Source organism: Haliotis rufescens, unplaced genomic scaffold, assembly GCF_023055435.1.
Source record: "Haliotis rufescens isolate VD_foot unplaced genomic scaffold, xgHalRufe1.0.p SCAF_1, whole genome shotgun sequence".
Lineage (NCBI taxonomy): Eukaryota > Metazoa > Mollusca > Gastropoda > Lepetellida > Haliotidae > Haliotis > Haliotis rufescens.
The window spans coordinates 53,355,339-53,370,144 of record NW_025963779.1 but is presented as its reverse complement, the minus strand read 5'-3'; the positions used below and the strand labels follow the sequence as shown (position 1 = coordinate 53,370,144).

Sequence of the window (14,806 nt, the reverse complement as noted above, 5' to 3'; positions counted from 1 at the left end):
TTTCATTATCTCATGCCTAAATACCCAGAACAACTTAATTTAAATTTTGCCAAATATGGCATTTTCAAAGTGTGTCAGAATGTCTGTAAATATATTTATGTCAGGCCATAATGTGTGGCTATTAGAGCTGATTTACTTTAACATATGATCACAACACATGGCCTCAGTATATGGCTGTAGTATGGCCGTAATGCATGGCTACGTGTCCCACAGTGACATTAGCAGGACAATATTTTGGAACCAGGGAGAACCCACATGTTAAAGACTAGCAGAGTATTATTAGCTTTTTCTCCTTTAAGTAGTGTGGTACCGGAAGTCTCCGCCTGTGTCCTTCAGATTGGGTCACCGTGACCCACATACTTACCGTGCAACATGACTAGCTAGCTCCAGAAGCAGTATATATATAAGATAAGCACCTATATATATCATTGGAATCTCCCCCACAAGTTATAAATTTTCATCACATTACTGGGGCTGCAGCAGGGAGTGTGAAGCAGTGATAACTGCCGTGCTAATTGGCCATGTTGAAGCCATAATTAGTTCCTCATGGTCATGATGGAATTATTCTCCCACTTCAAGGGTATACAGTCTCTCCAGAACGCTTCCTAACCTGCTCCCCTACTTTAGATAATGCACATCACTTAGCGGGCTAATCACGTAAGGGAGGCAATCACTGCTATGCCCTCTGTTGTGCTATGGGCACAAAAAGAGGATTTCATGTAGCCCAAGATGGCCCTGAATTCAGTACTATTATTATTTGTTTTGTTATGTCTACCTTCTGGTTCAGGGGGCAAGATAGGTCCACAGTACACCCTCTGTTGTCGATACAGCCAACTAGAATGAGGATTGGATGGTTACAATGAGTTACCTGGCTGATGATGTGTCATGTTATCTAGACACTGTGGATCAGTGCTCATTCCATCGATAACTGGTTTGCATGGTCCAGACCTGTATTGTTTGGAAGTAGCAGGATGTGGAGACCCACCAGTTAATATTCTGGGGGTTGGGATCATGGATTTCACATTTATCAAGTGTTTGTGTTCTCATTCATCAAGTCATTGTGTTCACATTAAACAAGTCATTATGTTTACATTCATCAAACATTTGTGTTCACATTCATCAAGTCATTGTGTTCACATTCATCAAGTCATTGTGTTCACATTCATCAAGTCATTGCGTTCACATTCATCAAGTGATTCTGTTCACATTATCAAGTGATTCTGTTCACATTCAAGTCATTGTGTTCACATTCATCAAGGCATTGTGTTCATATTCTACAAACATTTGTGTTCACATTCATCAAGTCATTGTGTTCACATTCATCAAGTCATTGTGTTCACATTCATCAAGTCATTGCGTTCACATTCATCAAGTGATTCTGTTCACATTATCAAGTGATTCTGTTCACATTCAAGTCATTGTGTTCACATTCATCAAGGCATTGTGTTCATATTCTACAAACATTTGTGTTCACATTCATCAAGTCATTGTATTCACATTCATCAAGGCATTGTGTTCACATTCATCAAGTCATTGTGTTCCCATTCATCAAGTCATAGTATTCACATTCATCAAGGCATTGTGTTCACATTCAACAAGTCATTGTGTTCACTTTCATCAAGTCATTGAGTTCACATTCATCACATCATGGTGTTTCCCATCTACAGCTGATAGACTGCTGATGTGGCAATAAACAGTAGTCACCATTCAGTTGTGTACAGTTTTCGCTGAAAGAGCTTTAGTGACAACAAAATCCCCCCTACCTGACATGTTGTAGTTTGCACACTGATGCCTCTGTGTCATACAGTCTATGCTTGAAATAATAATTCAGTACAAGTGCTGGTTTCAAGTGATCAAAGTAGGATTTAGGTCTGTCTCACTAATGGCTATCCAGGAACATCATGAAGAGAACAACCACATATTTCCCTTCACAACTGACCTGGCCATTATCACAGTTCAGAAATATGTTGGTCAGATGACAAGAAAAACATCATGGCAGTATCACAGTAGCTCTGTCTATTCAAGCATAACTGACCTGTACATTAACAAAGTTCAAGAATGTGTTGATAAGATAACCAAAATAATCGGACAGTTTCATAAAAAAATATAAGTTGATGGTGTCAAATTGAGCTGAACAATTTCATATCTGTACTGGTCCTGCCTGGGCATATATAAGTGTGGTTGTAAACCCCTCCCGCCACTAAGCTAGAGTCTGTATGCTGGAGCATATGCCCCCCACCGACTACAGCTGTGAGGATAACAACCCTGGGCCGCGGCTTACCTTCAAGACATTAATGCAGTCCAGAGAGTCCCCATCACTCCTGGCTTGAAAAAACTCCCCATCCTAAATCATGCAAATTACTGGTTATAATGGCCGAGGTGGTGTTGACGCATGCCATACATTCACAGCATTTTAAAGCCATTTTCTTATCATGTTTCTTTGACAATAGGGAGAGATGTCAGAAAGAGATTTCAGCAGTCTCATTGCATGTGCCTTGCACACAAAGGGTATGACTAGCTCGGTGCACACTTTTCTGCATACACTGATTTTACCAGATAGTGTGGTCACTGCAGGAAACATTTTCTCACATACAATGAAAGATTATAGCTGCACATATGTCAGTGTGCCCTCACTGAATTGTCAGTTTTATGTTATTCTAATAAATGTATTTTAAGAAGAAATGTTGATTTTCATTTTTAAAAACCGTGCTTTACATATACATTATCTTTTGCTGCCAAGTTCTGTTCATTTAAAGCATTCTCATGCATGTGGAGTTTTTAGAAAGTGTTGATCTTCATCCTGATGTTGTTGTCTATAGGCTATGATCTTCATCCTGATGATGTTGTCTATAGTATATGATCTTCATCCTGATGTTATCATCTGTAGGCTATGATCTCATCCTGATGTTGTTGTCTATAGGCTATGATCTTCATCCTGATGTTGTTGTCTATAGGATATGATCTTCATCCTGATGTTGTTGTCTATAGGATATGATCTTCATCCTGATGTTATCATCTGTAGGCTATGATCTCATCCTGATGTTGTTGTCTATAGGCTATGATCTTCATCCTGATGTTGTTGTCTATAGGATATGATCTTCATCCTGATGATGTTGTCTATAGTATATGATCTTCATCCTGATGTTATCATCTGTAGGCTATGATCTCATCCTGATGTTGTTGTCTATAGGCTATGATCTTCATCCTGATGTTGTTGTCTATAGGATATGATCTTCATCCTGATGATGTTGTCTATAGTATATGATCTTCATCCTGATGTTATCATCTGTAGGCTATGATCTCATCCTGATGTTGTTGTCTATAGGCTATGATCTTCATCCTGATGTTGTTGTCTATAGGATATGATCTTCATCCTGATGATGTTGTCTGTAGGATATGATCTTCATCCTGATGTTGTTGTCTATAGGATATGATCTTCATCCTGATGTTGTTGTCTATAGGATATGATCTTCATCCTGATGTTATCATCTGTAGGCTATGATCTCATCCTGATGTTGTTGTCTATAGGCTATGATCTTCATCCTGATGTTGTTGTCTATAGGATATGATCTTCATCCTGATGATGTTGTCTATAGTATATGATCTTCATCCTGATGTTATCATCTGTAGGCTATGATCTCATCCTGATGTTGTTGTCTATAGGCTATGATCTTCATCCTGATGTTGTTGTCTATAGGATATGATCTTCATCCTGATGATGTTGTCTGTAGGATATGATCTTCATCCTGATGTTGTTGTCTATAGGATATGATCTTCATCCTGATGTTGTTGTCTATAGGATATGATCTTCATCCTGATGTTATCATCTGTAGGCTGTGATCTCATCCTGATGTTGTTGTCTATAGGCTATGATCTTCATCCTGATGTTGTTGTCTATAGGATATGATCTTCATCCTGATGATGTTGTCTATAGTATATGATCTTCATCCTGATGTTATCATCTGTAGGCTATGATCTCATCCTGATGTTGTTGTCTATAGGCTATGATCTTCATCCTGATGTTGTTGTCTATAGGATATGATCTTCATCCTGATGATGTTGTCTGTAGGATATGATCTTCATCCTGATGTTGTTGTCTATAGGATATGATCTTCATCCTGATGTTATCATCTGTAGGCTATGATCTCATCCTGATGTTGTTGTCTATAGGCTATGATCTTCATCCTGATGTTGTTGTCTATAGGATATGATCTTCATCCTGATGATGTTGTCTATAGGATATGATCTTCATCCTGATGTTGTTTTCTATAGGATATGATCTCCATCTTGATGTTGTTGTCTATAGGATATGATCTTCATCCTGATGTTGTTTTCTATAGGATATGATCTTCATCTTGATGTTGTTGTCTATAGGATATGATCTTCATCCTGATGTTATCATCTGTAGGCTATGATCTCATCCTGATGTTATCATCTGTAGGCTATGATCTCATCCTGATGTTGTTGTCGTCTATATGATATGATCGTCATCCTGATGTTATCATCTGTAGACTATGATCTTCATCCTGATGTTATCACCTGTATAATATGATCTTGCACATGCACATTTACATATATCCATTTCTCAGATTGTTTTGATTTGTTTTTAAATTATTGTGTAGAGTAGTGATTAAATGTCATTACATAGTTGTTTTAGTCATGGCCTCGGTATATAGATCCAAGGTCTGACATAATGGCCCTCAGTAGACTGGGCCTCAGCATCATCATATTGGCCCAAGCAGAATGACTGGGCCCTCAGTGTTGCCTTGGGCCAATACTGCCTACAAAGGGCCGGGACAGACCAAGCACCTATCCCAAGGTCATTCTGTAAACACCCATATAACAACATAATGGTAGCGCACTTGGTCCTTAACAAGATATAGAAACACTGCTCCCTAGCAAGTCTTGAGTAGCATACCTGTAGCTCTTGCCAATGGAGAGTAATTTGCTTTACCTTGTTGAATGCTTCATTAACACACATGGAAGATCGACAGCTTATATATGCATGAGGGGAGAACAAGTACTTGTAATGAGCCAAGCAATATATAATCATTATCAAAGTGTGAGAAAAGAATTGGCAAGAGACTCAGAATAGATTTGTAATGAGAAAGACTGCCCTACGGGTCCTGCTACAAGGCTGTGATGCTCCGTTGGGGGGTGTTTCAATGGGTGATTGATGGTAGAGTTGAAGGTTTATATGAAAAATGAAGAAAACAGATTATATGCCTTGACATATCAATTGACAAGCATAGCTTTGTAATCAGTTTCTGTCATTCGTCTGAAACCTAGTTGTTAGCCTTTCTCCAAGTCTCCACTAAATTGAAGGAAATCACATGTTACACAGTTTTACTAGCTTGGTAATAAGCAAGTCTAGGTAAGCAGACAATAAGAATACCAGTCTTTTACGGGGAAAATTAAGTAAATAAAAAAATATTAACTGTTAATTTTTTGTAAATACTTATATTGTTTTAGGTTTATGCAAGTCTAGCTGATGTCATATACCTATGAGATGCATGTTTCTCTGCCAATGGTTTATGCTGTGGATATTCCGCTTTGTTATATTCTGAAAGAATTCATACATTCCTTGGCTGATCTTTAAACCGATATATCGACTGACATCTGGAGAAGACAATTATTTCTTATAGCGGAAGTCCTTGCTGTCTGTATAAAATTCCACATATCTGATGCTCTGGCGCTTGTGCCAAGCTGGCTTATCTAGACCAGCAATTCCTTCTCCATGAACATATCGGAAAGTTTGGAATTCAGATATGGACAAAATTGAAAAGAAACAAACTTGACATTTGAAAGCAGGATGGAGCGATTCAAATTTCACAATATTGGCTTTATTTCTTCTTGCAGGAAATGATTTAAATCTTACGTTAACATTCCATTATGTAAAAACATGCCACTTTGTTTTCAACTGTACAACATGTTTGAGATATTGTTGAAAGTGTTTCATTGTTATTCTTTAATACATTTCATGGTAGAAAACTTGTTTTTAGTCTATGATATAGTTTGTGCTTATATTGAGATGAGACCAAAATGGAGCTTTTACTTGATTCCATCTTCAAAGAGTTATATATGGAGAGTTGAAAGAAATATTGCGTTAATTGGTGGAAATGTAGACTGGACGTTTGTTTGAAATCTCAGAGGCGTTTTGAAAAACTAACAGTAAAGTGATAATTTCCTGTGCGATGATGTCATTGGATTGGTGCAGACGGCCCAATGAGGTTATTAAAAAAGTAGGAATCAGGATATTGAAAAATAGAACCTGCCTTGTTCCTTTGAAGTTAAATGTATGAAACGGAACAAAATAATGACTTCTGCTGTGAAGGAGATATCTGTTGAGCTACATGGAAAGGTAGTTTATGTGTTTGTTGGTTTATTTTTTGTGTATTGGAAGACCTCCTCATTTATACTTGCGACTGTAAAACCCTAAGGAAGAGTGTTTACAATCCTCAGCATAAATGAGGAAGAGTCTTTTATCTAACTTAGATATCAACATGTAATGGACAAATATTTTGATAAATAAATTGAGAAAATACGTCAAACATTATATTTCACACAAGCAGCATGTTTTTCGTGACATGGACCGCCTCCGTGGTCTAGTGGAGAGCGGAAGGGCCGGGTTCGATCCCCAGCCGCGTCATACCAAAAGACATTAAAAGATGGTACTTGTTGTTTCCATGTCTGGCGCTCGGCATTAAGGGGCTAAAACAAGGACACACATACATGCATGCATGTCGCTATATAAGTGCAATAATCTGGGACGCGGCGTTAAGCCCCATTTCACCTCACACCACCTTTTCGTGACCAGTGTGCAGCTATTTCCTTTATAAATATAGAAGTTAATTGGTATTTTTATGAAATCATTCACATGTGATTGTACATTTCAGTTTATGATCATTTACAAGAACAATAAAAAATCAGATTTTATCACATGTTCCAAATAATAATTTGTAATGCCTTCAAAGCACGACTTCAAAATAATTTTCTTCAAAGCGTAAGGCCACAATGGCCAAATAGGTATTGAGCTCTGGAAGAGTTACGAAATGCCAGGGACAGGAGGTTTCAAAAGGGAGATAGACACAATCTTCAAAAGTCAAATGTTTCTAGTGTACTTCCTTGACATAGCTTTTTGTAAAGAATACTTACTATTATTGAACACTGATATGGGGGGTGGATGGTCCAGCTGCCAGGTGCTGTCACTCACTATGCAGAGTTGCATCTCTTAGGCATTCCACCATCTGATGACTGGGAGTTCTTTGGGGGAACACCCTCTTTGGGGAACACCCTCTTAGGGGGAACACTCTCTTTGGGTCTACCAGAGGCTGCTGATCATGTTTAAGGTTTGGTATATACTGGGTCATATACCCTGGTGCCATAAATCGATGCTCATGCCCTCGACCACAGTTTGTCTGCTCTGGGCCAAACACACACAGTCGATACATGACTATACTATTACAGCATTGCTATAAACTTCAAGTTACTTCTTAGCCTCTGCTGAACAAGCTGATTTAGAAACACGGTTGGTTCAGCCCTTACTTAGAACAGAAATTCCTTGACAAAACAAGTTAAAAACTCTATTCATGAAGCAGTATTTCATCTGGGAGGAATTCTTGTTCCTAAGTGCTGTCTTATGCAAGGGGAATAATTAACTAGTTTAGGTAGAGAATTTGACAAAGGGTGTTGCAGGTAGTATAAAGAATGATGTCGAGATGAATACCACCAGGCGGGTTTCATAAACAACGAAAGATGTTTTTTATTAGGAGATGATTTCATGTTGAGATCCCTTTGGCAAACTGACACTTCTGTTGCAAAAACTTCCAATTTTTTTCATAATATATAAGTTGTCAAAAAAAAAATCTTCTTGTCTTCTTAACTTAACCTTGATTGATGTTATGGAGAGAAAACATCTCCGAGGTGAAATATTATAATGCTTGTCACAACTTTAACTCTGAAAAAGCTTTTAAACCAAATTGTATATGGTTTACAAATCAGTAGATAGTACACAAGATGCCTCTTGTGTCATGACAAATGGCTGTGTAGTGTGATGTAGTGGGCTAAGAGAAAATATTTTAGAAAACAAATACATCAATATCTGCCCAAGCAGCCATTGGAGGATTTATTTATAATTACTAAATTTCTTACTGAAAAAAAACCGAAAAAAAATGATTGCTTATACTGTGTTAAAAGAATCTTTTAGGAATACGTTCCGTAAGTTGCAATAAAAGAAGATGGAAATAAGGAATTGTGTTGTTTGGGTTGCTTTGAAGTAGTCCATCTCCTTCCTGTGAGGATCCAATTTGGAGTGATTTTAGCTCACCTGGTCTGAAGATCTAAGTATACTAATGGTATAACATAAAATGAATCAGACTGCATCACTTTGGATTTTCTTCCTACATCAAACTGACATGCTGTGATATAACTGAAATCCTGTTCAAAGCATCGTTAAACCAAACACACTCAAAGAGCAACATGGGAATTCCAGAGCAACATGGGAATTCCAGAGCGGAGTAATTGTGCGATGTACCATGCTTGTCCCCACGTGAAGATCCAGGTTAGAATAGGTCTTCAGCAACCCATGCTTGCTATAAGAGGTGACCATGCCTGTCCCTGTCTGAAGATCCAGGTTAGAATAGGTCTTCAGCAACCCATACTTGTCACCCAACGAAGATCCAGGTTAGAATAGGTCTTCAGCAACCCATGCTTGCCGTAAGAGGCGACTATGCTTGTCGTAAGAGGCGACTAATGTGATCGGGTGGTCAGGCTTGCTGACTTGGTTGACACATGTCATCATATCCAAATTGCAAAGATTGATGCTCATGACATAAATCACTGGATTGTCTGGTCTAGACTAGATCATTTACAAACCGCCGTCATATAGCTGGAATATTGTTGAGTGTGGCTTTACACAACAAACAAACCATGCTTGTCACAGGAGCTGACAATTGAGGATTGGATGGATACACAATATAATCACTCTTTTTGTCAAGATGCCCCAGAACCATGGATTGGTGCTCATGCAGTCAGTCACTGGTTGACCATGATACAGTTGAAACATTGCATGAAACAACATTCACTCACTCACACACTGGCTTATTTCATCTGCTTATGTAGCAGGGCGTGGAGTCATCCCACAGATGATATCCTTACCTTGTCAGATGGCTGACGGGGTTAACCTCTTTGGTCATGTGGACAAGGCGTCCGACCTCAGATCAGAAGGTCCGTGGTTCAAATCCCATCATGGGACTTGGAAATTTTATGGCCGCTACATTGGCGCCCAACGTGGGGCTGAGCACGTTCATATTAAATTTGAGCAAAATAAGCCTCAGTGCCCTACTTTGCAGTCCGGGGCGTGCCTTCTGTTGACGGGGGTATGTAGCAGGGCGTGGAGTCACCCCACAGATGACATCCTTACCTTGTCAGCTTGCTGACGGGGTTAACCTCTTTGGTCGTGTGGACAAGGCGTCCGACCTCGGATCAGAAGGTCCGTGGTTCGAATCCCATCACGGGACTCTGAAGTTTTATGGCCGCTACACTTACATGACATACGTGTGACCTGAACATCTCTACACATGATCTATATGTATGAGGGATCTGTGTACACCTGTATACACAGGATCTGTACACAAGATCTGTACATGCAATCTGTATCTGTACACACAATCAGTACACACAATCTGTACAGTTTTTCATATCATCAGTTCATCAGTGAAACCTTGACACTATGTGCACTGCATGGCATCGTTAACATTTACATATTTGATCATCCGACATTCACAAAAATAGCTGTACCTTGGATACATATACATGTTCCTATTCCTTCCATCGACAAGTTTGGCCCTTACTCTGCATCATGTAGCGAATCCATCATATCTACGCACAACTTTCCCTTTGCTGTGTATGGAGGGCGTTATGTTGTTACACCTTCCTGCCACACCTAGGGGAAATATGCAAACCCTTGCCAGCTTTCGCAGCAGTGTTTGTTGCACATTTTGAATGAGATATCTATATATTTATGTTACTTTGTGTGTTTATGAATGAAGTGTGGCAATCTGTTGGGTGGTCTCAATATATGTCAGGCTGTTCATTCGAGGTTCAGTTTCTATGTTTACGAACTCCATGTGGAAATTCCAGCCCTGTTCTCTGGGTGTAGGGGCTATGTTTTTGAAGTATTTCTCTGTGTCATGCTGTACATGGTTTGTAAGTGTAGACGTGACAATGGGGTCATTGTTGGGTTTGAAATGTGAGATTGAAATTGTTTTGTATGTGTGGAGTATTTGAACTAAAGGAGTTTTGGAGAGTCATAGTTCTGACAATCTGGAGTTCTGATTTCATGATAACATTTGTCATGAAAACCCCTAATAGTGCAACTATTGAAAGGTTTGTTTAAAAAGTGGGAAGGTATTAAGAGCAATTATCATTATCTTCAAAGGCTAGATGAATGTATTTTTAGTTTATGGTGTCTTTTTGACCAGAAGGCCAAAATGCAGGAGGCAAAATTAAAAAGAAATGCATAAACAATTGCCAGAGAGGATTTGAGAGGAATTTCCAATGATTCTTGTAATTCAAATAAAAAGCTGATCTTTCAAACGCATCCTTTTTTTCTATTCTACTGAATGTGAATTTTCACCAAGAATTGTGAATACAACAGGATAAACTGCAAGACATGGGTTTCAATAGGATAAACTTGAAGACATTGGGTTACAATAGGATAAACTTGAAGACATTGGGTTACAATAGGGTAAACTGCAAGATATGGGTTACAATAGAATAAACTGCAAGTCATGGGTTACAATAGGGTAAACTTGAAGACATTCGGTTACAATAGGATAAACTGCAAGATATGGGTTACAATAGGATAAACTGCAAGACATGGGTTACAGTAGGATAAACTGCAAGGCATGGGTTACAATAGGATAAACTGCAAGATATGGTCTACAATAGGATAAACTGCAAGACATGGGTAACAATAGGATAAACTGCAAGACATGGGTTACAATAGGATAAACTGCAAGACATGGGTTACAATAGGATAAACTGCAAGACATGGGTAACAATAGGATAAACTGCAAGATATGGTCTACAATAGGATAAACTGCAAGACATGGGTAACAATAGGATAAACTGCAAGACATGGGTTACAGTAGGATAAACTGCAAGGCATGGGTAACAATAGGATAAACTGCAAGATATGGTCTACAATAGGATAAACTGCAAGACATGGGTAACAATAGGATAAACTGCAAGACATGGGTTACAATAGGATAAACTGCAAGACATGGGTAACAATAGGATAAACTGCAAGACATGGGTTACAATAGGATAAACTGCAAGACATGGGTAACAATAGGATAAACTGCAAGTCATGGGTTACAATAGTATAAACTGCAAGTCATGGGTTTCAATAGGATAAACTTGAAGACATTGGGTTACAATAGGATAAACTTGAAGACATTGGGTTACAATAGGGTAAACTGCAAGATATGGGTTACAATAGAATAAACTGCAAGTCATGGGTTACAATAGGATAAACTTGAAGACATTCGTCTACAATAGGTTAAACTGCAAGATATGGGTTACAATAGGATAAACTGCAAGACATGGGTTACAGTAGGATAAACTGCAAGGCATGGGTTACAATAGGATAAACTGCAAGACATGGGTTACAATAGGATAAACTGCAAGATATGGTCTACAATAGGATAAACTGCACAACAATGGATTACAATAGGATAAACTGCAAGATATGGGTTACAATAGGAAAACTGCACAACAATGGATTACAATAGGATAAACTACAAGATATGGGTTACAATAGGAAAACTGCACAACAATGGATTACAATAGGATAAACTGCAAGATATGGGTTTCAATAGGATAAACTGCAAGACAATGGATTACAATAGGATAAACTTGAAGACATTGGGTTACACCAGGATAAACTGCAAGACAATGGATTACAATAGGATAAACTGCAAGACAATTGATTACAATAGGATAAACTTGAAGACATTGGGTTACACCAGGATAAACTTCAAGACAATGGATTACAATAGGATAATCTGCAAGACAATGGATTACAACAGGATAAACTGCAAGACAAAAGGTTTTCAAAAGGATAAACTGCAATTTTGTTTCTGCTGAAGGAAGGAGTTCTGTTAAAGGTGTTTTGTTTTAAACTGACAGTCTGGTTTCAGTGCCCTGCAAACAGTTTTCAAGTTGGAGAAAGAGAGTGCGACAAGAAATCAGGAGAATTACTATTTTTTAATTATTTATTTTGTTAAAAATTTGTGTAATATTAAATGTTAAGTGGATTGTTCATCATTTCTTATTTAGGTCCTTGTTTAACAGACAAATAATTATTTGCAAAACAGAAGTTGCATTTCATTTTGAGATAAAACGCACTAATCTGTGGCTTGCAGAAATTCTTGGAAAAATTTGAAATGGCACATTTTGGTATAATTTGCCTTGGAATTTAAAAGATTTTACAGCACAATTTATTTTAAATGATAAATAGAACACTATCTAACCCATCAACTTTTGGTGGTCTTAACAGGGTGCCAGTATTTTGGCAGGATTTGGAGGGTGCTACATGGATTGGAACAGTTGGTTAATCTCTGTACTGATGGACATGAATAAGGGAACACTCAGCTTCAGGCACAGTAAAATAATATGCTGTCATGGGTTCCCAGCCCTGTCTACCAAATATGCGTTGGAAACAATGCACTCAAACACATCTAAACATTTGATTATGACGTGTTGAATTTGTATTCACATACGATATTTCAAATGTACTGACAGTAAACTTATTTCCCAATATTTTTCATTGCTCCATTTTTTGTGTCCATCAGTACTACCTGTATTGACTGCTGTTGCTTTGTGTACATTGTTATGAATGGGGTTGTGTTTTTTTTGTTTCTTTCAGTCCGTGCTGCCTGCCGTGTTTGGTCAGTCTGATACCTGCCTGGCATGCGACCGCAAGCCCAGCTCCTGTCGGAAGATTGCCGGAATCTTCATGGTGACCGTTCTGTCTGAGGGAAGCTACAACCCAGTGGTGGAGATTCCAACTGGAGCGTGTCGCATCAATATCACAGAGTTGGCCCTGTCCGAGAATTATTTAGGTAGGTGACAAGACAATATTACATTAATCTGTCTTGGTAGGTCTCAGACAATATGATGTAGAACTCTTTAGGTAGGTCTCAGACAATATTTAGAGACAAGTATCTAGGTTGGTGTCAGTCAGTATTTAGAGACAAGTATCTAGGTTGGTGTCAGTCAGTATTTAGAGACAAGTATCTAGGTTGGTGTCAGTCAGTATTTAGAGACAAGTATCTAGGTTGGTGTCAGTCAGTATTTAGAGACAAGTATCTAGGTTGGTGTCAATCAGTATTTAGAGACAAGTATCTAGGTTGGTGTCAGTCAGCATTTAGAGACAAGTATCTAGGTTGGTGTCAGTCAGTATTTAGAGACAAGTATCTAGGTTGGTGTCAGTCAGTATTTAGAGACAAGTATCTAGGTTGGTGTCAGTCAGTATTTAGAGACAAGTATCTAGGTTGGTGTCAAGACAGTATTTAGAGACAAATATCTAGTTTGGTGTCAGACAATATTTCATAGAGCTATGATGAAGACTGCGTGTTACACAGAATGCTCTTCGTGATTTCTCAAGCCTGAATGAGTTTAATGTTACTTTCAAAAGTATTCCAGTTGTATGGCAGTGTGTGAGATGTTAGCTGCTGTGGGTACACCTATTGGCACAGTTAGGTGTGGCACGGTCAGACCAAGAATCATCTTGGTGGAGTCTAGGGCTCAACACAGCAGCATGGACAGATCATGTGGTGGTGTCCAGGACTCACCCCAGTAGCATGGCCAGATCATGTGGTGGAGTCCAGGACTCACCCCAGTAGCATGACCAGATCATGTGGTGGTGTCCAGGACTCACCCCAGTAGCATTACCAGATCATGTGGTGGTGTCCAGGACTCACCCCAGCAGCATGACCAGATCATGTGGTGGTGTCCAGGACTCACCCCAGTAGCATGGCCAGATCATGTGGTGGAGTCCAGGACTCACCCCAGCAGCATGACCAGATCATGTGGTGGAGTCCAGGACTCACCCCAGCAGCATGACCAGATCATGTGGTGGTGTCCAGGACTCACCCCAGCAGCATGACCAGATCATGTGGTGGTGTCCAGGACTCATCCCAGCAGCATGGCCAGATCATGTGGTGGTGTCCAGGACTCACCCCAGCAGCATGACCAGATCATGTGGTGGTGTCCAGGACTTACCCCAGCAGCATGACCAGATCATGTGGTGGTGTCCAGGACTTACCCCAGTAGCATGGCCAGATAATGTGGTGGTGTCCAGGTCTCAACCCAGCAGCATGACCAGATCATGTGGTGGTGTCCAGGACTCACCCCAGCAGCATGACCAGATCATGTGGTGGTGACCAGGACTCACCCCAGCAGCATGACCAGATCATGTGGTGGTGTCCAGGACTCACCCCAGCAGCATGGCCAGATCATGTGGTGGAGTCCAGGACTCACCCCAGCAGCATGGCCAGATCATGTGGTGGTGTCCAGGACTCACCCCAGCAGCATGACCAGATCATGTGGTGGTGTCCAGGACTCACCCCAGCAGCATGACCAGTTCATGTGGTGGTGTCCAGGACTCACCCCAGCAGCATGGCCAGATCATGTGGTGGTGTCCAGGACTCACCCCAGCAGCATGACCAGATCATGTGGTGGTGTCCAGGACTTACCCCAGCAGCATGACCAGATCATGTGGTGGTGTCCAGGACTTACC

General features: G+C 39.8%; 1 protein-coding gene across 1 annotated transcript in view; it reads left to right on the top strand.

Annotated features, from left to right (window-relative positions):
* LOC124131323 (thrombospondin type-1 domain-containing protein 4-like) overlaps positions 1 to 14,806 on the top strand; it is a 74,137-nt gene that overhangs the window by 33,600 nt on the left and 25,731 nt on the right. Inside the window, exon 2 of the mRNA XM_046494526.2 lies at positions 12,932 to 13,127. Coding sequence (XP_046350482.2) covers positions 12,932 to 13,127 — 196 coding nt within the window. The remainder of the gene's footprint in view (positions 1 to 12,931; positions 13,128 to 14,806) is intronic.